The 25,217-nt window shown below is 46.2% G+C and overlaps 1 protein-coding gene and 1 long non-coding RNA gene across 15 annotated transcripts in view; one reads left to right on the plus strand and one right to left on the minus strand.

Annotated features, from left to right (window-relative positions):
- SAMD11 (sterile alpha motif domain containing 11) overlaps window positions 1-25,217 on the plus strand; it is a 326,641-nt gene that overhangs the window by 248,327 nt on the left and 53,097 nt on the right. For all 13 annotated transcript variants that reach the window (XM_083512931.1, XM_083512932.1, XM_083512924.1 and 10 more), the window contains 2 exons: window positions 3,262-3,386; window positions 20,315-20,407. In XM_083512931.1, the coding sequence (XP_083369057.1) occupies window positions 3,262-3,386; window positions 20,315-20,407 (218 nt within the window). The remainder of the gene's footprint in view (window positions 1-3,261; window positions 3,387-20,314; window positions 20,408-25,217) is intronic.
- Window positions 3,641-6,843, minus strand: LOC310711483. Of its 2 annotated transcripts, none has more exons than XR_014528487.1 (2): window positions 6,593-6,843; window positions 3,641-3,782 (listed from the first exon to the last, which is right to left on the minus strand). It is a non-coding gene; the product is annotated as an uncharacterized lncRNA (long non-coding RNA). The 2 variants fall into 2 exon arrangements; XR_014528488.1 differs by having other exon boundaries at window positions 3,641-3,788.

The following is a 25,217-nucleotide window of genomic DNA, read 5'->3' on the forward strand; positions in this document are numbered from 1 at the left end:
AAACTGTTAAGATAGGAGACATACTTTGATTTACTTGTTTGTGGGAAAGGGGGAGATTGGATGTTCCTTCTGTATTCCGCCCTCCCTTTTCTCCTCCGCGCTGTCAACGCTGAAAACCTTCTAAAGCATTAATTAGCAAAAAGGCGGGGTGGAGGGAGGAAAAACTTGGTCAAATTGAAAATGGTTACGGCAACCTTCAGTCCTTCAGGAGATTATCTGTCTCCTCTTCAACCTCTCAGGAGATCCCTATCTCTCTCTTAGGCCTCCTTTTCTAATCCGTTTTTAAAATATATATATATATATAAAATACGCTGCTGGAAGGGATCAGACGACTAATCTGATTTTGTATGTGCGTATTTGGGGGAGGGCGGGCGGGCATGGGAGAGCTGGCTGTGTCTTAGAAAAAAGAAAGAAAATCAGTGCATATCGGAAGGAAGTCTCTCTTCTTTTTAGGAGAGAGGCATCTGTGCCTCCCCCCCGGCTGTCCCCAGCTCAGAAGTTCTTGCATTATGCTGGTAGGCGGTTTTCAGACTTTCTTGCTTACATATTAAGCTGCTTTATGCCCGCTCAGAGTTCACTAGCGCATTTCAGCCAAGCAAAAATGTTCAAGAAGGTTGTGAAGTAGGTCCTATGAAGGTACATGCCCTGGGGGAGAGGATATATCGTGGGGAGAGTCTCAAGGGCTAGATGGAGAGGCTTGCAGGACTGCATTTGTCTCAGAGGCTGATCATCACCCATCCCTGGTCTATAGGAACTGTTCAGCATGTGATGAAATTGTTCCTGGCCTGTTTCCACACAGGGGTGTGGGGAGAGTGACATGATCAGATGTCTCTGTGTGTTAGGGGATAGCAATCCCTGAGTTAGCCTCTCGAGAAAACTTAGTTGGGAGTCTTCAAGCTGACAATCTAGTATTCTTTGAGCAGAGACTGAGGTCACATTCACACCATGCGTTTAAAGCGTTATGATTCCACTTTCATGATGGCTTCCAGGAATTATTGGAGCTGTCGCTTGTTAAAATGCTGAGAGTTATTTGGAGCTTATTACCCACTTCCCAGATTTGCATTTGGTTGAACCATTTTCAGAATGGTTTAACAATCAATCCCTCTTCCAAGGGATTTATGGGAATTGGAGCTCTGTGAGGGGAAATAGGGCTCCCCTTTTTATTTTATTTCATAAAATTTATATACCGCTTTATTGGAGGGGAAAACCTCAAAGTGATTAACTGTTTTTTATTGATAATTTCATTGTTTCATTCTTTTTGTAAACTGCTTTGAGGGTTTTTTATGAGCAAGCAGAATATAAATTTACATAAATCTTTAGAAACTTCATTTTGCTGCCTGTATAAACCAGGCTATGGAACATTGCACTGACCTAACGTGCCATTCCGTGGTCATTGGACATAAGAAGGGGGGTGGAACAGGTGCACAGACTTGCACCCTAGACTGCTGTGATGATGGGGTTATAAGCCAATTAAACCCACTGGCATGTCCACCATGTCAGGCCTCTTTCCCCACCCCACCCCTGGTTGGCCCAGCCTCCTTTTCCTGTTGTGCTGACGGCAGCTTTTATCTGTCCTTTGTCCCTGACGTCCGGAGATATTGATTTGCACGATTAAGAGGAACCGATAATCGCCTCAAATTAATCCTCTAAACTCCTTTGGAAATATTTTGCATAATGCTTCTTGAAGGTGGTATCTAGGCAAGGGATAAGCCTTGAAATTGCTTGCCGTGGTGTTGGCAGGAGCCAGGCTGGCAGGGGAGAGGAGATATGGATTGGGCGGTATGATTTAAATGGCCAGTGGTGAAAACAAGCTTCTTCTTCACACGTAAATTGTAACTTGGGTGGCTGCATCGAGGCGATTCTACCTTGAAGGGACAGGGTAGCCCTTTAGGATTGCAGCTAACATCGCTTGAAGACTCCTGTTAAGGTCAGGTTTGGTAGAGAGAGCAGTTCTGCAAGGGGTTGGGGCAAAAGAGGACAGATAGCACAAACCCCCGCCACTGTCTGAAAATCTGGAGCCAGACGCCCATCGACAGCACCTGCCTCTAATGACTTTTCTGTCATAAACTTTATCTGATTAAGCAGAGCGCTGGACTGGAGATTAGCGCCCCTTCCCCCCCCCCTTTTCCTCCCACACTCTGGATGGGCTCATGGGAGCAGCTCCGCAGCATTGCTGGTCCAAGCTGGGGAGGGATTCAGCCTCAAGGAGGGCTATTTAAAGAGGGGCAATTGCTAGGTAATTTGGCAGATAACTCTTGGTCCCGTCACCCCAGCACTCACTGGTTAGGGTGGTCTCCGTGGAGCCAATGTGTGGGCGGTCATGTGCGGCGTCTTGCCGATGCACAGAGTAAGGCCGCTGGCTGTGTGAGTATGAACCTTCTTGGGAATTGCCTTTGCCTTAATTCTTTAATGTTGTGGGGGGTTTTCGCTTCTCTGTAGTCCTTGTAGCATGTCAGGGAGAAGGGAAATTTGTGGAGGGCTTTGCCTGAATTATTTAATGTTGTGGAATGTTTTCATATCTCTGTCGGAACATGGAGTGCAGAAGATAAATCCATGGGCATTAGGTCTACTGAAGGTTGTTAGTTGTGATGGAGTCTCTGCATTCTGATCTCAAATGGATCAGCAAATTCCACAAGTGTGGGGCCACCAACGAAAGAGCCCTGTCCTCTGTGCCCACCAACCTGATAGGGGATCAGGTCCTCTTGTTTTGAACTGCATTTACAGGTAACAGAAAGGACAACACAAGAAGATCACTATTTAAGGGGGAAAGGAAACTAGCAGAATGCAGTTCTTAGCGCCTTGCGTTTTATTTTCTGATTTATTCTGCAACATGTTCTTGATACAAGGATAGTGCATTAGTGGCAAATTTATTCTCCTTTATTAGTTCTGTGACGCTTCCACCAACTCTACCATATTATTGTTGTCTGGAGGGGCTGTGGTGCAACAAAAGAGCGACCAAAACAAAGCAGATCAGTTGCAGTATTTCAACAGAATGTTACAAAATCTGCACTGCCTGGAAGGATAGCAGTATGACCACCCCCAAAAAAACTGTAGGCATAAACAATAGCAAAAGCAAGATTGCATGTGACTCCCTCGATAGCACCATGAGCACAAATGACCCCAAATGCACATTCGGAGGAGGTTTTTGGGTATCATAGGGTTGGCTTGGGGGGGGGGGAGGGCAGTTAAGGTAAAAGAGCCTCAGGAGAAGCTTGCTAGCAATTGGCTGTGTAAGTGAAACCCTTCTTCTCCCTTCCACAGCCGGGACAACGAACTCACTTCCTTCATCTCCAACCTCCACCAGAGTCGCCAGCTCGTTATGCCAGAGACCCAGAGCCGGTGCGAATTCAAGAGAAGCAGCTTGGATGTTGGCTTGGGGGCAGCAGGTAAGCTTTCTGGCTCACCTCTTCTTCTCCCTCCTTGCCCCATGCCTTGTCCCCACCCCCAAAATGTTTGGCTGCTGCCCCAGACCTGGGAAGGTGACTTTTTCTTTTGACCCTCACCTGGGCCATTCTGAGCCTCTCCTTGGTGTTTATCCTGTGATGTGGAGGCCTGCGTGTTCAGAGCATGCTCCGCCAGAGAAGCGAAGAGGCCTGCGGGTGGGGAAGGGGGTGGGTAAGCACGCAGTGAAGCAGAAAGAGACCTTGGTTGGGTTTGTAATTGCATTAATCAGAAGCTTGTCGCGCGGTGCCTCCATCTCCGCCGGCCCCCTTGCTTGAGTGGCTGCCTCGACTTTATGCTGCGGTCTGACCTTTTGTGGGGTTTAGCAGGCTCCGGCTTGTCTTCTGCTGAAAGAGAGGGAGAGAATGAAAGACAGGTCAGTTGTATCTTCTGCTGATCCTTCCTCTCATTGACAGCGTTGGTGGGAAAGAGATGGGCTGGCTTTTGAAAGGGCGATGGTGCATCAATCAACAAGTGAGGCTATTGGATAGATGGCGGCTCTGTTGTGAGCCTTTATTTATTTTTGTAAGCAGCCGGTGAAGGAAGGGGCTGTAGCTCACAGCAGTGTGTCTGCCTTGCCAGCCAGAAGGTCCCTGGTTCAATCCCCAGCATCTGCAGGTAGGGCTGGGAACGCCCCCCTGTCTAAAACCCCACAAAGCTACTGCTGTTCGGTGTAGACAATACTGAGCTGGATGGACCCAAAGGTCTGACTCAGGATAAGGCAGCTTGCTGTGTTCTTAGGAACTGGTTGCTCAGAACATAAGTAGGCCTTGAAGATAGGCGGAGGGAACCATTGAGGTAACTGGTAAGGATCCAGAGAGGCAGGGATACAGGGATGTGTGCTGGGGTCAATCCAAGGCTGCAGCAATCTCCTAAATAACTTTATTTAGGACGTTTGTATTCCTTGTATCCTCAAGGAGCTGTGAATGGTGGTGTACATAGTCTACCCCTTGTTGTATCCTCATAGCAAGCACTGTGAGGTTGGTTGAGCTGAGAAAGAGTGTTTAGGCCCTTAGAATGGAATCTGTGCGTACTCAGAAGTAAGGTTTGTAACCCTAAGTACGACTATATAGGTTCCCCAAGCTGCTGGAAGATTCAAGACAGAGCAAAGGAAGTACTTGTTCAAGCAGCACGGAGCTGTTTCCCACAAGAAGCAACAATGGCCGAATAGGATGGCTTTAAAAGAGGATTAGACAAATTCATGGAGGAGACAGGTATCAATGGCTGCTAACCCTGTTGGCTGTGTTTTACCTCCGCTGTTAGAGGCAGTGTGCTTCTGAATATCAGTTGTTGCAAACTGCAGGAGAGTTGGTACTATGTTAAGGTCTTGCTTGTGGGCTTTCCTTTGGCCTCTGTGGGAACAGGAGGCTGGACTAGATGAGCCCCCAGTCTGATCCAGCAAGGCTCCTCTTATGTTCTTAAATGGAAGCATAAATCTGGTGCTGTACCTTGCCTTTTCACAGAGGGGAGGTAGGTATAACTTGGACTTCTGCCTAGCCAGCACATGTGAGAGGAGAGGCCTGGGGGGAGGGGGGGAGGGAAGCAGGTGCTGATAAAATCTAATTGCCCCATCGATTGCGCTCGGAGCTGCCGTGGGTTGCCGCTTAATGATTGAGATATTCTTAACTTGTTTGATGCAATGCTTAGCTAGACCCCGCTCTGCCCAGCCCACTGGGGACCGTAAGGTATTACAGGGATCTCTTAATCATGGAGCAGGGCTAGGCGTGCGCTCCCTGCCCAGCACCAAAAGATTTATTATAATTATCGCTGGGGCTTGGCTTTGCTCTCTCTGCAAGAATGCAGAGGTGAGATTGTGCTGTGTTAAGAAGGGGGCTGGGGGGCTGCACTGTTAAACTCCTTCAAACATTGCCTCGCTGATGAAATCGGCTCAGGACAAGGCTAAATTAAACCACTGAGCGTAACTGAGTAAAACATCCCAGTCTGTCTCTCAGCTAAGGATGTTGGAATCTATTTGTCTCAGTCTCTCATTTTTACAATCTTTAGTTCTCTACATTTCTGTGTCTGTTTCCATTTTAAAAGGGGGGGGGGCACATGAAAATTCATCAGCCTTTGAGAGAGCGACTTTTGCCCAATTGTATGCAATTTTTCCTTATATGGACACATTTTTTTCAAAGCTATGTTCGCCAATATAGTGTATTTTTGTGTGTTGGTTTCATGTTTTTTTAATTAATGGATTTTTATTGTATTTTCCAAAAAGAAACAAATATAGTCAAATAATACAAACTAAATCATAATTAATCAAGGCAACATTTTATGTGGGGGAAGAGGGAAAATGGCTGGTGGTTCAGACCCCAACTGCTGTGCAGACATTCATGCAAATGCAACTATGTAAGGAAGGAGTCCTTATATCAGATCACTTTCTTGTATTTACCTGGCCAGCAGAGTCATATCCTCTGTTCAAAGTATGATTGGTAGTGGTGGGGAGTGACTTTATCTAGGCATTACCTTTTTAAATTACTATTATTATTAATTTCCATTTTCCCCATCACACATAAAACAACATAACTCGCAACACATCAACCACTTCGCTTAAAAATATCAAATCAAATTATTACAGATCACTCCAGAAAATATTTCCACATATTACAGCGAGATCTCGGGGGGCTATGAACTTTACAATTTTCTTGACACATATCTAGGCACTTCACCTTAGCGCATGCTCTCTTTTTTTTAACTTATTACTTGGCAGGAGAATTGGCAGTGCAAAATTGGGAGTGGTGTGAATTTCAAGGAGTGGTTGTGTTTTGGTTTGTGTATTGTTTTGGAAAGTTCAAATTGAGTAGATTCACCTTTAAAGTGCTATCTGAATTAAATCCCCCCCCCTCTTCCCCAGATTCCCAGCCCAATTTTCCAGGGTTGTGTCCAATTCTAGTCCTAACCTGGGTCCATTCATTTCAGTGGGTCTACTCTTGAGTAAGCCCTCATTGGACACAACCCCTCAGTGTTTTAAGCCGCCACTGTACCACCTCTCCTCCTCCCTCTCAAGCAGAGCATGGCTTAGAGAATAAGTGTTACGTAAAGCAAATAGCACTCGCTTTTGAGAACTGAGTGCATTGTCATATTATGTACTCGAGTGTACTTGAGTGCTCTTTAACTGTAAAGCACTGAATGGTTGCCACAGAGGACTCACTGGCGGCGGCTGCTACTCATGAGTTGTGCAGCAGTTCTTAGGTCTTGCAAAGAGGAGCTGTGGCTTCAGGAGAGGGGGGTCACTTGCCTGAAGATCCCTGGATGGGGTATATGGTAAAAACGATATTTGTAGCCGATCCTCTGCTGTTGCTTCACCTCTTGCAAATGCTGCTCAGGTAGGGTTTGCTGCCCACAAAAAATAATAATAGGATGAAGTCACCTGGTATAGCCCTACCTGCATTCTACAAAATACTTCTGTCCATGTTGTAGAACAGGCATAGGCAAACTCGGCCCTCCAGATGTTTTTGGGACTACAACTCCCATCATCCCTGACCACTGTTCCTGTTAGCTAGGGATGATGGGAGTTGTAGTCCCAAAAAATCTGGAGGGCCGAGTGGGCCTATGCCTGTTGTAGCAGGTGAATTTTTATACCACATAAGGCAGGAGTCTCCAACTTTTATTAGGCACATTCGGATTTTCGAGTGAGTTCTCTGGGTGCCACCCCCTCTGGCCTCCTCCCTCCCTCCCCTCCCAGGAAATTAGCCTGCTATGTAAAGGTAATGTTGACATTCATTGCTCCACCCAACATTTGACTCTGGCTCTGCCCACCGCTGTCATGTGGCCCCCTGGAAGGTTATCCAGAAGAGAATGTGGCCCTCGGACTGCAAAAAACCCAGCCTTAGTCTATCTTGTGTATCTACACTCCTGTTATTTTTATGTCTGCAGTCCACGGCTACTGACGTCCCCTTCCCACAGTTCTGCAGCAGACGAATGCAAAAAAAGACCACTGATCTTTTTTAAAAAAATGTAATTTGCTCTTAATTAATTCATTGCAGGATCTGTGCTCTCCCCCCCCCCCCTGCAGTGGTAGGATTTGCAATTGTTCTAATGGTTGAGTTGTACCGACTCCCCCCGCCGCCGCTCCCCGGCTTCCCGCCACTCTTTGTGCCGCTGCGCCCCCCCCCACAGATCAGATAAATGCGAAGCTGCCTACAAGGTGCTGCTCTCTTGCCACAAAGGGATTTTCTCTGTGTGCGAGAAGGGAGGATGATGGCATAAGGCCCTTTTTAATCTTAATTGAGAGCGACACACAAAGGGATGAGCGCAGGAGCCGGGGTCCGCCTGACAAAGGCATGGCGGCAAAGCTGGAGGTTTGCACATCAAACACAGACTTAGAGCCTCCCTGAGAAGCTTGCTGCGTGTCTGTAAACAAATCCAATCCTTTCTATCCAGTTTGGCTAATTCACTCTGCCAGGGCATGCAAAAGCGAAGATGGGCGGCTGGCGGAAGAGGAGGAGGGGGTGGGAAGCTTATGAAGACAGCGCCTGTCAAAAGAAGGAGCTGATCGGCTTGCGTGTGTCCGTAGGGAATGCTCTAGCCCTGGGGTCTTTTAGTTTCTTCCTGTGGCTGACTCAAAACTATTTGCTCTTTTCTCTTCTCACCGCCCTGCTGTCACCCCAAATGCTTTGGGTACCTCCCGAAAAACTGCCTTTGGTTTCCATTGTCTTTTTCAGAATTCCATGTTGAACTGGTTTTTGTTTGCCTTGTTTTAAGTTGCCCTCACCCTTGATCGCTCTCAGTGATGTTATTCTGCAGCCTGATCTGGTTGGCTGTATAGAATCATGACATCGTCCCGATTCACTACGACTGCATCCACACCACATGTTTGAAGTGCTATGATACCATTTTAACAGTAGTTGAGAATCCTGGGAAATGTTGCTAGATTAGGGTGCTGGCTTCACAGAGCTACAGTTCCCAGAGGTATAATAGTGCTTCAAATGTATGGCACAGATGTGACCTATGTTTCTGAGTAGTATCTCAGCTTTCCACTAAGGAGATCAGCACGTCCTACATGATTCTTGCCTCCCACATTTTCTCCTCAAAACCATCCTGTGAGCAAAAGTATGGGAATACAGTGGTACCTCGGGTTAAGTACTTAATTCGTTCCGGAGGTCCGTTCTTAACCTGAAACTGTTCCTAACCTGAAGCACCACTTTAGCTAATGGGGCCTCCTGCTGCCGCCGCGCTGCCAGAGCACGATTTCTATTCTCATCCTGAAGCAAAGTTCTTAACCCAAGGTACTATTTCTGGGTTAGCGGAGTCTGTAACCTGAAGTGTATGTAATCTGAAGCGTATGTAAGTCGAGGTACCACTGTATTGGAATCTCCCTATTCCTAGTCTTGACTCTTATTATTAGCCATCCCCCATGGGACCCTGCATCATTAACCCTGAGCCTATGGTTGCTGATTGGTTGAGATCGCTCATGTGATTATCATAGGAAGGAAAGAAATGAAGCAACATGGAAGGGGTGGGATATGGCACAGTAACATTACTGCAAGATTTTTGTTTTGATAACATTTCACTTCTCCAAAATCAGTGACTTTGACTTCAATGGCTAAAGGGGATGGTGCCATTTTTAAGTTTATTTTTGCTTTCTGTTACCAGGATCTGGTTCACTGGCTTTCCAAATGGAAACAGCTTTCCAAATTATTTATTTGAACTTCTGAACGTTGTCAGTGCTGGGCACACGGGCATCAGAGCATGCGGGGAGCATGAAGCACAGTTCTGGCAGGATGGGACCTAGAGCTGTGTGAAGATGTCAGAGGAGACCCCATAGAAGAGTGTATTAGGAACGCAGAGTCTGTTATGGGCTGTGGTTGATGCCTGGCTGGATAGCATAGCATAGCGGCTGGAGCACTTGCTTTGCATGCAGAAGGTCCCAGATTCAATCCCCAGCATCTTGAGGTAGGGCTGGGAGAAGTTCCTATCTGAAGACCCGGAAGGACTGCGCCACTACAGTGCTAAGCTAGATTTACTCAATGGTTTGACTTGGTAAGGCAGCTTTCTATATTCCAGTAATAATAATAATACCAGATAATAATAATACCAGAATTATATATTCCAATTATAAAAAATTTCAAAAGGGGACTCCCCATGTTCCAGATGACTTGAGATTTTTGCCCTCATTACAGTCTCTGCGTTCTTCGCTATTGTTCAATTCATAACTCAGATTTTAACCGTCCTTGTTTTCTCAAACAAGTCTCGCTCTACTGTAACTCCCTTTTACCCCTGAGCTACAGCCCTTCACATAAGAAATAGGAAACCGCCTTATACTGAGACAGATCCTTGGCCCATCTAGCTAGTGTTGCCTACACTGACTGCCAGCATCCCTCCAGATACAAAGCAGGTGTTTTACCACTGGGCTACTGCCCTTTCCTCTTCTGTGATCCCAGAGGATAAAGGAGCAAATTGGGAGGTGAAAGGATGATTTTTGCTTTACTACCTGACTGCACCTTCCCGATTTAATTATTATTATTTTTTAATTTAAAAGAAAACCTATAACTGATTGCTCATCACATGAAATTGAGCAGAAAGCCAACTCCTTCCCGGTCAAGCATCTCAGGCAGTCATTGCTGCCTTTTTTGCTGCAAAAGGAAGAGCTGTTTGAAGAGGAGAACCATTGACAGCCTTTCCACCCTCTTGTGGCTGGTGTTTGTTTAAACTGAGGATGGGGGTGATTTAAATTGCCCCCTCCCCCAGTTACTTAGTCTGTGGTTTCCCATCCCCTCTTCTTCAAACTGGCAGGACGATCAATTTCCACGCTGTTTTGGTTTTCTTGAATCTGGGATCCTAAGAGGTTGGGAAACATTTTCAAGCAAATTGCTTCCTTCATATAAGCAGATCGCTTCCTTGCTTTCCTCTCCTAGAGCACGGGTGAATTGGCATATGGAGTTATTCACATAATAGCGGTTATCATCTGATAACCTGAGTTATTATCTCTCTGCTCACGGAGCGCTGCCTTTGATCAAATTGGGCAGACGCCCAGTCATGGAATACAAGTGGAGAGGAATGTTCATGCCTGCTGATTCTTCAGCCACCAGTTTTCTTTAGAGGTTCTTGGAATGTTGTATGCTGGGCAAAGGCACCCTGTCTGATACCCTGGACAGCTGCTGCCAGTATGTGTAGTACTAAACTAGATGGGCCATAATCTTATTATAAAGCCATCCAAGTATAAGAAAACCAGAAAGACAACAGGGTTTTTGTCAAAAGTACCACAGAGCCTAGGGCTTGCCAATCAGAAGGTCGGTGGTTCGAATCCCTGCGACAGGGTGAGCTCCCGTTGCTCGGTTCCTGCTCCTGCCAACCTAGCAGTTTGAAAGCACATCAAAGTGCAAGTAGATAAATAGGTCTACCTTCCGGCGGGAAGGTAAACAGTGTTTCCGTGCGCTGCTCTGGTTCACCATGCTGGCCACATGACCCAGAAGCTGTACGCCGGCTCCCTCGGCCAGTAAAGCGAGATGAGCGCCGCAACCCCAGAGTTGTCCACGACTGGACCTAACGGTCAGGAGTCCCTTTACCTTTAAAGTTTATTGTAATTAAAAGTTTTCCTTCTTCTGGAGCAGCTCCTTATGTTAAAACAGTACGGGTTGGGGGAATACATTGAATTTTGTTCCCTAGTCACATGCAGCTGAGTGTTGGGCATTAACAGCTACAATAAACTTGGGAAGGGGCACTTTAAGAACCTTATCCTTTCTCATTTTTCTTGCATTCTGTGCCTCCAGCACTTTTTTGTGGTTATGCCTCTGCATGAGAAAGCTTCCTTTGCTCCCCTGGATGGACTTGACATCGTGACATGCTGAAGTTGAGCAAGGGGGGCCCAGTCCGCTGGCGCGCCTGAAGGCCGCTGAGATGTAAGGGTTAAGCCGGTAATGTGACCGCACAGCTCATAAATTAACCAGGGACCTGCCCCCCTCCGCAGTTGCAAAAGAGAGGTATTGAACAGGCTGCCAGGAGGACTTGTTGTTCCACCGTGGATGCTGTGCTCTCTCTCTAGCAGTGGGAAACTAATTGGCCAGGGAGCAGCTGCATCGTGGGGGTGGGGAAGAGCCCAACCAATTAAGAACTCAGGGGAGACTTTGCAGTGCAAATCACCACCACCCATTTTCAATTTCCCAGTCACTCATTCCTGGCTTCCCTTCCCTCCCTTCCTCCTCACACTTCACTTCTAGAATTCTGTTCTTCCATTTTCTTGTGTTTTGCATTTCTCTCTCTCCCCACTTTCTCCGCTATGGGGAGGGGCTGTGGCTCAGTGGTAGAGCACCTGCTTTGCGTGCAGAAGGTCCTGGCTTCAATCCCCAGCATCTCCAGCTACAGCTGGTAATGTCGCCTGCCTGAAATCCCAATGACTTGCTGCCAGCCAGTGTAGGCGGCACTAAGCTGGACGGTCCCAGTGGTCTGACTCAGTATTAGGCAGCTTCCTGTGTCTTAAGGGAAGGGCCGTAGCTTGGTGGTAGACTGTCTGCTTTGAATGCAGAAGGTGTCTTGGGTACCATCTCCAGGTGGGACTAGAAATGTCCCCAAGTCATCATGGATGGAAAACAAAATGGTGGATGCCTGGAGAAGAGATGGCACTCTGTATAGCAGCTAAAAAATGGAAGGGAGCCACTCTTAACATACCACAAAACAAGCCTGCCCATCCCCAGGGAACCTCAAGAGGACACCCAATTAGAAGGTGGTCCCATCACATCTCAAGAGCCTCCTCAAACCTGCCACTTGCCTGTGAGAGGTGGGGTGGACTTTGATAAGTCAGGTTTTACCTTGAGTACTGAGGGAGAAACTCATCTTGTAGTGATTCCTCCATGTCACACACATTTGTGTGTCAAACATACCAAAGTCCTAGAAGCATAAGAAGTTCTGTGCTGGATCAAGTCAAGGGCCCATCTTGCCTAGCATATCCTGTCCTCACAGTTCCCCAATGAACAGTCTCCCCACCTGAAATTCCCACAAACTTCGTATTCGTGGGTATACTGCCTCCCAACAGCGGAGGTGGAACAGGACCACAGTGGCCTATAGCCAGGTGCTAGCCTTCCCCTCTATAAAGTTGTGTAACTGCCTTTTAAAGTAAGCCTAGGAGGGTATACTGAATAAGACCATAAGAAGAGCTGGGCTGTCGGATCAGGACAAAAGTCCATCACGGTCTAGCACCCTGTTCTCAGCAGTTGCCAACCAGATCGCCAGGGGAAGCTCCCAAACCAGACCTGAGCACAATAGCATTTGCAATTCCCAGCAACAGTCATTCATAGGCATACTGCCTCTGATAAGAGTGGGGGAGAAAATCGCCGTTCCCACTAGTAGCCATTGCCAGGCTTCCCCTCCACGAATCTAGTGGCTCCCTTATTACAAAATATTGCCTCTAATTTTCTCCTTTCCCATCTTTTCTCCCCATTATTTTCTCAACCCCGAAACTACCGTGTGTGTGTGTGTGTGTGTGTGTGTGTGAGTTTTCTCCCATCTCTCCCTCCTCTCCCACCTACCTTCCCTTTCGCCTCCCCTCACTCTGTCTTTGAGCTCCTTGGGAAGAAGACAATTTGAAGGCTTTCCGCTCGGCGCTCAGCCCGAGAGGTTCCTTTTCCCTCAAGCCAATCAATGGCAGGCTTTTTGGCCCCGGCGGGGCTCGGCAAACACGAGATCAATAAGTTATTAGCACCATTCTGTCAGCTGTAATGTGGAGATTGATCGGGGCTGGGGCTCCTGCACGCTGCTTGGCACTTCCCCGGCCTGATAAAGATGACAGATTAAGGGAATAAGAAAAAGGAATTAAGGAGTCTGGCTGTCAAAGCCTGTCACGGGCCGGTGGGGGCTGAATGAGTGCGGTCGGACGTTTAAGCGACGCTCAGGGCACGGCTCCTGCTGCCTGCTCCCCTGGAAGCTGCTATCTCTTTGCTGCCGCCTTCAAAGTGGTGCGGAAAAGGCCGAGGCCCTGACAAAACGAAATGGTAATGGTCATCGCCAAACTGTCAGGCCGGGTATCTGTGGATGTGCCAGTTCAGTGGCTCTGGCCTCATTCTTCTCCATGCAGACGAGCAATGGGTCTAAGGTGGTAGTACAGGCAGAGCTCCAAGTAAGGCAGGGGTAGGGAGAGGGGAACCTTTTTCACTCCAAGGGACACATTTCCTTCTGGCGGCCACAGGCTAGTGCCAGGCAAAAATGGGCAGAGCAACAAATGGGAATTTCATCTTTGTACAGTAGGCTAGTTTGCACACACACAGCCTTCTCTATCCAGGCGAGCAGGAGTCTTTATCAGATTTCAAGGATGCATTTCTAGCCAGGCAAAAAACACTTTGTGTGTGTAAAAAACAAGGCTGCTGAGGAGAATAACTTGGGAGGGTTTATTGCCCGAGGACAGTCACAAGGGCCAAATGGACAGGGATTTGGCCCCCACGCTTGAGGTTCCCCATTCCCACTGTACCTCAAAGCTTGGGGACCCCACTTTTTCTTCTCTAATCGTGTGCTAAGAATGCACTGTTCCTGGTTTGTATAACCACACATTTTGGTCCCTGGGGACAAGTAAAAGGTGTGTAAAATCAAGCATTGTGAGAAGAAAGTGGGTAAGTTTTTCTCCCATTGATAGTATTGAACTTTGTGGCCATCCAATGAATCTGAATTATGGAAGATTCAGTACAGACAAAAGAAAGTACTCTTTCACGCAGCACAGTTCATTTAGTGTCAGGGAATCTGGGCCCTTCCCTGAAAGTAAGGATGGGGGAGAAATTCTATTCAGTGTGCATTCAAAGGCAAACGTCTCTTAACTCAGACTTTCCGGAAAAAATATGCAAACTGATACACAGCCAACTGTGCAAAAGTCATACCTCTCCGAATTTTGCAGTGGAATTTTCCAGCCAAGTAATGTGTACAAAAATGAATAAAAGTGTGCATAAAAATGAGTACATTAATGAAAATAGCGGACAAATCTGCATTATATTAGGGGAAGTAGCTTTGCAAATGCATGTATATTGGACTGTATTGATTTGTTCATCATATAATATTACTTTTGCTAATTGTGATGTTTATTTTTAGTTGCTACTTCGTTAATGTTTTATAGATTGTTAGTGTTTTATTGATAGTTCATTAATTATATTATTTGATTTATGCTGTATTTGTGATGTTCTATCATGTTATTGTTGTTTATTGTTCTTAAGCCGCTTTGAGATTGATTTGAATGGAAAGCAGCATAGAAATACCATAAATCAAACGCTCCTTGCAAAAAGGTGTATATTAGGAGAAATTCATACTAAACTGCTGGTGAATTTTCAGGAGGACTTTTAAAATAAATAAACCACAAATCGATGTGGAAAAGTGGAGAACTGAACTGCATATTGGAAAAATGCGAAACTGAGAAGAAGAAACCAAAATTGTCAGAAAGGCAATCAGAAACCATGAGCATAATATAGAGATGAGCAGATTCCAACTGCCTTGGATTAAACAAATTTATGAACATTTAAAACTCAGGATGTTTTCAGTCTGAATGCTCAGTGAGCCCCTTCCAACCGCCTTGATTTATTTATGAACTCTTGACCCTGAGAAAATGAATCAACCTTGAAATGCCTCTGGACTAAAGGACGAGGTCTTCTTTCTAAACAGTTTTCACCTTAGTTCCTTCTTGGCTTTGTTGTGTCCTCAGAACGTGATAGTGAGCACATGGACTGGCTGTAAGTTTCTCAGGGAAAAAGAGATTCTCATGTACTGTATGGCGGGAAGAGAAAACTTCAGGCTTTCGAGATCTGCTTTGTTACAGAGAAACATAAGAAACTGCCCTTGTACAGAGTCAGACCATGGATCCATCCAGCGTACCATTCTATACACTGCCTGACAGTGGCTGTCAAGGGTTTCAGACCAGGGACCTTCCCAGCCCTACCTGGAAATGTGAGGGATTGAATTTGAGACCTTCTCCATGCAAAGCAGATGCTCTGCCAGTGAGCTATAACCACAAAGACGAACAGCTGGGCTTGTTTTCCATACTATGAATTTTTACCACCTTTTTATGACCCGACACAGGCTGTAAAAATGAATTTTGCAGGGCATGTCTGCACACCTCTCCTTGTAAACGGCCTCGTTATAGGTGAGCAGTGGAGGAGTCTGTGAAAGCAAGCCACCCCCATCCCCGCCTCTGCTGTGTTTCTCCGAAGAGACTTTGGAGGAGGCGTCTCAAAGCTGCTTGTGTAATAAAACCACACCTTGGGAATCAGGGCCCCTCCGGATATCCTTTTTATTGCACATTCATGATGATTTGTGCTCTTGATGCTATCAGGGCAGTCACACACAATCCTTTTTTCAATACTGTTTGCGCCTGTCACATTGCGCTTCATTTCCAATCAGTGCGTATCCTGTAACTCACTGCTGAAATTTCATTACTTTTTATCCACAAATAGTCTGGTTTATTTTTGTCCCATATTTGTTGCACTTTAGCTCCGTCGGATGGCAATAATGTGGAAGCATCACAGAACAAAAGCACGATAAATCCATCACTAATGCACCATTACTCTGTCAAGAACATGTTTCAGAATATACCAGTAATGAAACATCAGTCTGGCAGAGCCCTTAATGTCTTCAAATTGCTCATTTCCTAACAATTGGTCTTCTCCAGAATGTTGATGTACAAAGTGAAACACTTCTCTCTGAGAAGGCTTTCCTTCACCATTTCAGTTCTCTCCAGATGTTCTATTTGTGGTGCTTTCATTAAGATTTGAGCTCATGGTGATGTTGGGGTGGTTATCTGCCATTCTGCTTTTGATGCTGTTTGTGCTTGTAAACATTCTGAAGCACAAGTTAGCAGCGAGAGCCTCCTTGGTGGTGGCTCCCTCCACAATTTGTGGAATGCTATAGTGTAAAGGCTTGCTTGATACCTTTTCTCTGATTCTGCTTAAACTTGCATTTGAGGTTCTTGTTGTTATACAGTTCTACCAGTGTTGATTCTTTTTTTTAACTGGTTGTATTGTTTCTTTAGTTGTTTGTGTTGTGTATGTTTTTAATGTTTTATAGTCTACTTCATTTCATCTAGAGCAGATGTTGCCGAACTACAGGTGTTAATTTATTTATTAAAAATATTTATATATTGCTGTACCATAAAGAGATATCACAGAAGTTTATAACAATATTGAAAAACTTTAATGTTCAGATGTTTCTGAACTACAGCTCCAGCCATCCTTGGCCATCCTTGTTGAGGCTGATGGGAGTTGTGGAGAACGATGGGCTGGGAATGTGGAGAAAACATCCCATTAAGGACTAACATATTTGGGTGAAAACACCCAAAGCTTTTTGCGGGCAATAGGACTGGGGAAAACCTCCCATAGGGGCTAGCATCACTGAAGCTATTTTAGGAATGAAAACACACCAAGGGCATATTGCGGACTAAGGGACTGTGGGGAAACCTCCCATAGGGACTAGCGTCATTGTGGCTGTTTTAGGAGTGAAAACTCACAATGCATTTTGCAGGCTGTGGGACTTTGGGGCGGGTGGGAGGGAACTTGCCACAGGGACTAACGTCACTGGGGCTATTTTAGTACTGAAAATTTACCTTGGGCATTTTGCAGGCTACGGCACTCCCATAGGGACTAGCGTCATTGAGCCTATTTTAGGAGTGAAAATGCATGTGGTGTTTTGCAGACTGTGGGGCGGGGGAGGAGTTCCTATATTAGGAGGGGAAAACACACCTAAGGCGTTCCTTCTTGCTGTGGGCAGAGGAGCCCAGCAGGGGCAGCAAGACCCAACGAGGGTCTGCCGGTTGCAGGACATTGCACAGTGATTTTAAACTAAGCAGTCAGATGTTGGCTCCTGAGTCTCTAGGCTCCAAGCACTTTTCCTCCTCTCCCCCTCCCCAACTGCTGACGGCTTGCCCTCTGTTTAAATTACAGCCTGTAATTCCCATGACCTTTCCCCCCCTCTATCCCTTTGTTCTGCTGATTCCTGCTGCCAAAGGGCAGAGCCAACTGCATGCCGTGGCCTGAAACTCCAACTGGGCGCCTTTCACCTGCCGGTCCATTGTTCTTTTACGGTTTAGGGAGGGTGGAAGCCAGCCCCATGCTGGTGGGGCATAGGGCAAAAACTGTACTGTTGTCATGGATGCCGTTTGTAGGGGCAAGTGTGTTGCACGTGCCAGCCAGCGGGATATCCAGGTTCGGGAGAATCCAAGCTTGCAAGGCAGGGAGAAATACCCCAAAGAAGAGTTTGGATTTGATATCCCGCTTTGTCACTACTCAAAGGAGTCTCAAAGCGGCTAACATTCTCCTTTCCCTTCCTCCCCCACAACAAACACTCTGTGAGGTGAGTGGGGCTGAGAGACTTCAGAGAAGTGTGACTGGCCCAAGGTCACCCAGCAGCTGCATGTGGAGGAGCGGGGAATCGAACCCGGTTCCCCAGATTACGAGTCCACTGCTCTTAACCACTATACCACACTGGCTCTCACACTCACATGTTTCCCATAGAGGCTAAGCCTCAGACTGGCCTTAAAAAAAAAACAGTACTTGACTCTCAGTAGTTATTTTATTTATTAAATTTGTATACCACCCTTCATTTGTAGATTTCAGGGTGAAACACAACATAAAAACACAACATGCATAATAAAAACAGAACAAAAAGTTCGTTGTCAGCATCTCAGTTGTTAGCAGGGATGAGGGAGGAATTTGATGAAGTTCACATTAAAAGAAGTATCTCCCAAATCATGCGCTTTCCGAAAACCAGACAGAAGCCAAAACACAGCCACCCTTAGAAGTTTGCACTTTTCCCAATTTCTCTGTGCAGTCCTCCAGCCAAGTCATGATGCGAAGGGTGCATAAAATGCATGTATTAGTCAAAAGAATGTGCAAAAATTGCATCACATCACGGGAAATCCCCTTGCAAAAATGTGTGCACATGTAAATGTGCACAATAGGAAAAACGTGCACTAAAACGGTGGTGGATTTTCCATGAGGGTTTCCGCAAACTGATATGGAAAAGGGGAGAAGTTACTTCATGATAGAAAAAAAGAGAGAGAATCAAACAGAACTAGCTATCCCTAGTTAGTGGGGGAGAGGTTTCAGTAGCCTTTTCCTTTTTAAAAAAGTAAACAGCAGAGGCAGTAATGCTTCAGAATACCAGTTGCCGGAAACTGCAAGAGGGGAGATCTTGGGTTCAGATCCTGCTTGACAGGTTTTCCCACAGGCATCTGGTTGGTCACTGTGAGAACAGGATTATGGACTAGGTGGGCCATTGGCATAATCCAGCTTCAAGGCTCTTCATATATTACTATGTAGATGAAGGTTTCGTTCAAAAATCACTCCAAAGAGATAAAACTGCCAGCCATTAGGAAAAAAACAGGGCAAAAGGTTTCGCAGCCCAAAACTCTGTGGCAGAGGGAAAACTTCCCCCCGGATTAAGTGTTCTGATCCACAGGAAAGTTTACATACTCCCACACTCACAGAAACTGTTCCATCAAGAGATACTGTTTCACCTAATTTGCAGTGGCTGCCCAATCTGAGCAACCCAGTGGTTGTTAAACAGCAGGCAATTAAGACTGCAACCAGCAATACAATCAACGTCCCCGCAATCCAAGCAGGGTAGTTTTTCATATGGTTCGTGACCAGTTGCAAAGAACTATGCACAAGAGCTGTATGGACTTTGTGCTTAAATAAATAAATAAATGCCACCCGAGCGAGTTGAATTCCATTCCAGGAAAAGCTCAGTTCTGCATCTAAAGATAAATTAGACGACTTGAGCAAAATGGCATGAATTTTATTTTGTGTGCATCTTTTTTTAACATAATTATGCATAATTAATTCTCGCTTTGGTCATGTTGGGATTGGGGGGACGGGACACAGAGGTACATGAAACGCTGAAGCCCATTTCTCAACCCACCGCTTTGCATCCTGGGATTTCATTAGTCATAAGGACCAGAAGCTTGGTTGGGGGTTGTTTACATTAAAAAAAAAAGCAGCAGCTGAAATTGTCAGGAAGCAGAGTTCTGCTCCTATTAAGTGATGTTCTGAGCCTTTTCAGAATTGCAACACACACACACACACAAAATATGATACTTGTTTTGCAGGGTGTTTTTTGTGGGGGGGGGGGTTGCAGTCCCTTTAAGGCAGAGCCTTTTTGATAGATGAGAATTTGATGCTTGCGACGATGACAAACAGTCTCCCCAGCATTATTATGGGAGGATATTGATTTTTAAATCTGTACAGGAGGAGAAGGGAAAAGCAGGAGGGGGGATTGAGAGGAGGGGGTGGGGGGAGAGAGAGAGAGATGTTGTAATTGTATATTAGATATTTTGCGTTGGCTTGCTAGGACTGCACGGATGCAGAGGCTGAGTGCTTCTCGCGCAGTCTGGCGGGGAGAAGATTGCTGAAGATCTTGCGATCGCCAAGAGCGAAGGGGTGGAGAGAGAGAGAGAGAGAGAGAGAGAGAGAGAGAGACTGAAGAAAGATTGAGGAGCAGGGTGTTTGTGTGTGTGAGAGAGAAGGGGGAAGTGAATACTCTCTCTCTCTCTTTCTCCCCCCCCCAACCACCCGCCAAGACCCCAGCTGTTTTGCATCAGGGTATGAAAAGCGAGGACACACCCAGGGCACGAAAGGCGACCGATCAAATGATGCAGTTCAGTAAGGAAATAAACTAGATTCCCAAATTTATGGCTGGAAACGGTGGCCATTGATCAGCGTGCTGAAGGGTTGCCGGGTCCCTTTGGGCTGCATGATTAGGAAAGCATATCCGTGAGCTCAATATGACTTCCACTCCGCCACCCTCCCTCCCTCCCTCCCTCCCTCCTCCCTCGCTCAGCCAGATTTGTGTGTGTGTGTGCTCAACATGCCCCCCAAAGTCTGGATGAAAGGGTGGCGGTGATGGAAAGAAGAGTGTGCCTTTCTATCTAATTCTCTCTTTCTCCCTCTCCTCTCCCCCCCCCCCTTTCTTCCAGACGAAGTTTTAGGCAAGAGAAGAGCGTGTTCACCCAACAGCAGCAGCGAGTGTCCCCTGGAGAGCAAGAAATCTCGAAGTGAGTCCCCAAAAGGTAGGTTCCTTTCTTTAAAAAAATCATAATACTTTCTGAAGCTTGGGACAGTTGGCTTTTATGATGGAGAAAGAGGAGTTGGTGGGGGGTGGGAAGTAGCAGGATCTCCCCGAGTCATGCCGCTGCTGCAGTTTCCTTTCATAAAAGCTCAAAGGGTTCTTCCATTCTCAGCTTTCTGGCTACGGAAGGTGTCCCTTAACTTGAATTGCTCTTAATTTATGCTGACCCCTGCACCCTGCTCCCACCCCCGGACTTGATAAGATCTGGGTAAGTTCCTTCCTTTATGAACGGTTTAGTACCGGATGAGAACATCATTCTGTAAGATTTCCCCCGCCCCCTGTCTGCTTAGCAAGAGTTAAGATTACAAAAATTACTGTGTCCCATTTCCTTCCCTGGTGTTTTCCTTTCTTTCTCTCTTCCCCCCCTCCGCTTCCTCCTGCCTGTGAGTTTGGGTTTTTATAGTAAAACATTTTCTTTTCAAGACTTCCGTATGGAATACAAACAGCTACTTCAGTCGCACTTGGGGGAGTTGGGCGTGATCAACAAGATTTTTAAAATTACAGTTATTTCTTTGAAGAGCAGAACTGCATACATGCCCAATGCCATATTTGCAATCTGCTTTTGAAAGCTCCTTAAGTTTCAAAAGCAGTTTTGCCATGCAGCACAGAGATGGGGGAGTGCGAGGCCAGGTTCCTGTGTGAGAGAGGCGGAGACTGTGTACACATTGTACATTTAAGGCAATGACTCCTCCGCCCCACCAAATAATCCAGGGAACTGTAGTTTCTTAAGCTTGCTGGGAATTGTAGTTCTTCTAGGACTAAGCTACAATTGCTCCATCCAGCTCAGTGCTGTCCACACTGATTGGCAGCAGCTCTCCATGGTTTCAGGCCGGAGTCTCTCCCAGCCCTACTTAGAGAATCTGGGGATTATCATTCATTTAATTTCTATACCGCTTTGTATTTGTAATAAAAAAAATCAAAGCAGTTTGCAAACTACATTAAAAAAATCAAGTAAAGTAATCCAGAAGATAACATTACTGAAGAAAGTCAAGTATACATTAAAAACAACAGATGCTCTTCCACTGAGCTACAGCCCTGTCCCTGTTCCCTAGAGGTTTCCTTGTTTTAAGTTCAAAACTAATTAGCAGTCAATAGCACACACCTTGATGGAGATTGCACTCTGATTGAGGGGCCCAAGCTGTCAGAAAGGTTTTGCCTTAACAGTTACTGTGAAAATAAGTTTTTAAGCAGCAAACTTGTAGGTCCTGTTCTTTCTCCTTGGCTTTTCTGCAGCAGGACTCTACTGTGGGCTAGAAAAAGTGCCAGGATATGACCTTGCCATGCATTCAAAAGTTCAAAAGGGCACTAAGGCTTCTTCACCTTCCAGTTTGTTGATACAGTGGTACCTCGCAAGACGAATGCCTCGGAAGACGAAAAACTCGCAATATGAAAGAGTTTTTCGTTTTTTGAGTTGCTTCGCAAGACGAATTTCCCTATGGGCTTGCTTCGCAAGACGAAAACGTCTTGCAAGTTTGTTTCCTTTTTCTTAAAGCCACTTGAAGAGGTGCAGTTGCGACTTGACCGTGCTTCACAAGATGAAAAAACTCGCAGAACGAATTAATTTCGTCTTGCGAAGCACCACTGTATCAAAGTTTTAGGCAGTGAGGGGTGGGACGGGGGGAACAGGAGATCCTGGGGTGCATCCAATTCAAGAGCAGACCCGTTAAAAATTTTGGACCTAAATTGGTCCTGCCTGGATTTTTCACAGGGATGCAGCCAATGTTATTTCTACTGAGGCTTGTTGGCATCTGCCTGTATTGGGAGACAATGGAAGAGTGTTCCTTTGGGGGAGAAGTCAAACTGTTGGAAGGTTGCAGTGCCCGTTGTGGCTGTAGAGACCGATGCGGCAGAGACATGTTTTGTTGCAGCTAGGGCAGATGTAGGCATCTGGTTGTGCTGCTGCAGATGCAACATGGCGTTCCTTCTCTCTGCACTCCTCCCAGCAGTCATTTCTCCTCTGGTCACCTGACTGTCTGTCTCCAGGTGCTGCAATCATCTGCAAGGGTCTCCCCCACAGCAGAATTGATGCTACTAGCCTTCACGTCATGTTTGCAAACATTTTTTGTAGTGCAAAGCTGGTCTGCCAATTGACCAGGTGCCAGAAGCCAGCTCTCTGTAGGGCTCATCCTTGGGGATCCTGCCATCTTCCATTCTGTGGACATGACCAAGCCAGTGTTGACGTTGCTGAGTGCAAACATACTGCGAATGTGGGCTTGAGAGAACACATCTTTGTTTGAAACTCTGCCATTAATGCACCTGAGTGTGGGGAACCTTTGGCCCTTCAGAGGTTGCTGAACTACAACTCCCATCAGCCCCAACAAGCACAGCCAATGGGAGTTGTAGCTCAGCAGCCTCTGAAGGACCAAAGGCTTCCTCCCCACACCTGTTTTCAGGTCTTCCACTTAGATGATGGAGCGAACTTGTTTTCTGTTGCTCCAAAGAGCAGGGCCTGAACTGGGTTCAAATGACATGCATGGGAATTTCAACTGAGCATTAGAGAGGACTTTCTGATGGCAGGAGGTGCCTGACACTCCTTTGACAGAGGCTTTTGAGAAGAGGCTGGGCGACTGCCTGTTGGGGAAGTTGTAGCAGGGGAGTGCCTGCATTGGCAAGGGGTTCAGCTAGATGGCCTTTTGAGGTTCCTTCTAACTCCTATGATTCTATGAAAAGTAGGCATAAGATAACAAAAGGATGGCTGTGCTTTTATGTTCTGTTGCTTCTCTGGGCAGCCAGGAGATTTGCTTCTGGGCATTTTGAAGAGGCACAGGGAAATCTGGAGAAGGAGCCAGCAGCATCCATCTCCCTACTCCCTGTTGTTCCTAGAGCTGGAGTCACTGCAGCTTTGTTACTTTGCCAGGCAGAGTCTTCACAATCATAAGGACTAGAAACTTTACTTGTATCTTATTTCTATTTTAATCTCTTTGCAATCATAAGGACTAGAAACTTTGTTTTTAACCATATCTTGTTTTTAATTTTATCTTAGCTTCACCATCATAAGGACTATTTATACTGTATTTCCCCCCCTCTTACCTTGCTTTCATTTTGTATCTTATCTTCACAATGCTAAGAGTTGGGAACTTTATTGAAAAGGAAAGGAAGGCAATTAAGTGATGAACCGAGACCTCAGGGTTCTCTGTTCTGCAGGGCAGTTGCAGAAGCCTAGGAAGAAGCTCCAAAACCACAAAGACAGTACAATATCCCAGAAGAATCTGGTTTTCCAGTGCACATTCCTCTTGTCCACAAGCCTGTGAAACCATTTCCCCCACTCCTCACCCCAGCCTGCCTCTCCTTTTTCCTCCTCTGCTTCCCTCTCCCTCTCTTCCTCCTTGGAGTTGCAATTAGGCAGACATCAATATTCCAATAGGATCCAGGTAGGATGCTGAAATGCATTTTGCTACCAAGGAAGACAGTGATGCCAGCCAGCTTATCGGAGGGGACCTAACAGTGGTATTAACCTGTAAAATGCTGCTCATAATACGCTTGTGCTATCCATCTGCAGGGTGTTTCTGAACTCCTGCCTCCTCCTCTTCCTTCTCCCCCTTCTCTCCCCCCCCCCCCTTAACAGCTGCATCCTCTGAAAAATTAATCAAGGTGATAGCAGTTTAATCCATCTCTTGGAGAAGGAAGGCAGCTAAGCTTTAATCAGGCTTTCACGAGACCTGACTATCTATCGCTTTTGGATTCGGAATCAATGCTGCTTATCCCAGACCCCAAATAAGACCTCCCTTTCCCCCACACCTCCATTTCTGCCCAGATTGGCATCTCCTCCCCCCCCCCAGTCCCACCACACTCTCTTTGACATGGACAGTTTCAGTCTGAAGCAGCAGATTATCAGATCTGGTGTGAGATCGGTCAGAATGATCTTTGTGCTTCCAGTTACCTGCAGAAGTTTAAATGAAATAGATTCTAGGGTTTTCTTTCTTCTATGTGAGGCTGACTAGTGATGGCTGACTAGTGACTGTGTGTGTGTGTGTGTGTGTGTGTGTGTGTGTGTGTGTCCGTCCGTCCGTCCGTCCGTCCGTCCATCTGTGTCCTTTTCCAGCCAGATATACCAAGAGGGGTAAGGAGGAAGCAGTTTCCATCCTGTGCAATGTTCATGGCAATCTGGACTGCTTCCTTTCTGCTGCAGTTCAGCTTCCTCTAAAACCTTCATAATTTGCTATCCACCATGGCTGAAACAAATGCAGTTAATTATAGAATCAAATACATAATTAACTTCAGTGGGTAGGAAGTATAAAAAAACAATGCAGGAAGTAGAATTATTTAGTTAAAGTTGCAAACTTAACAACAACAATAACAGATGATGATGATACTATACACTGCTCATATTAACTTAAGTGATTTCCATGCCATTCACCCCGGGTGAATAAGCAAACCGTGTCAACATCCACTCCTATTTCCATTTCCGACAGAATTCTCTGGCATCCCTAGCTGTAGTCTAGCAACATTTGGCCACTGTTAGAACAAATGCTGAACTTGATGAGCCATTGGCCTGGCCTGATCCAGCAGGGATTTACTTATGAGTAACAGAGAAAGAAGGCTGTCGCCTTCATGCCCTGCCTCTGGGCTACCTGAGACCCTCTTATTAGCCACTGTGAGAACAGGAGGCTGGACGAGTTGAGCATTTGGCCTGATCTGACCAAAGGCCCATCTTGCCCAGCACCCTGTTTCCAAGAGTGGACAACCACGTGCCTCTGAGAAGCCCTCAAATAGGACATGAGCACAGTTAGCCATCTCCCACTGTTCATCCC

Source organism: Podarcis liolepis (assembly GCF_965112155.1).
Source record: "Podarcis liolepis genome assembly, chromosome: 7".
Taxonomy (NCBI): Eukaryota; Metazoa; Chordata; class Lepidosauria; order Squamata; family Lacertidae; genus Podarcis; species Podarcis liolepis.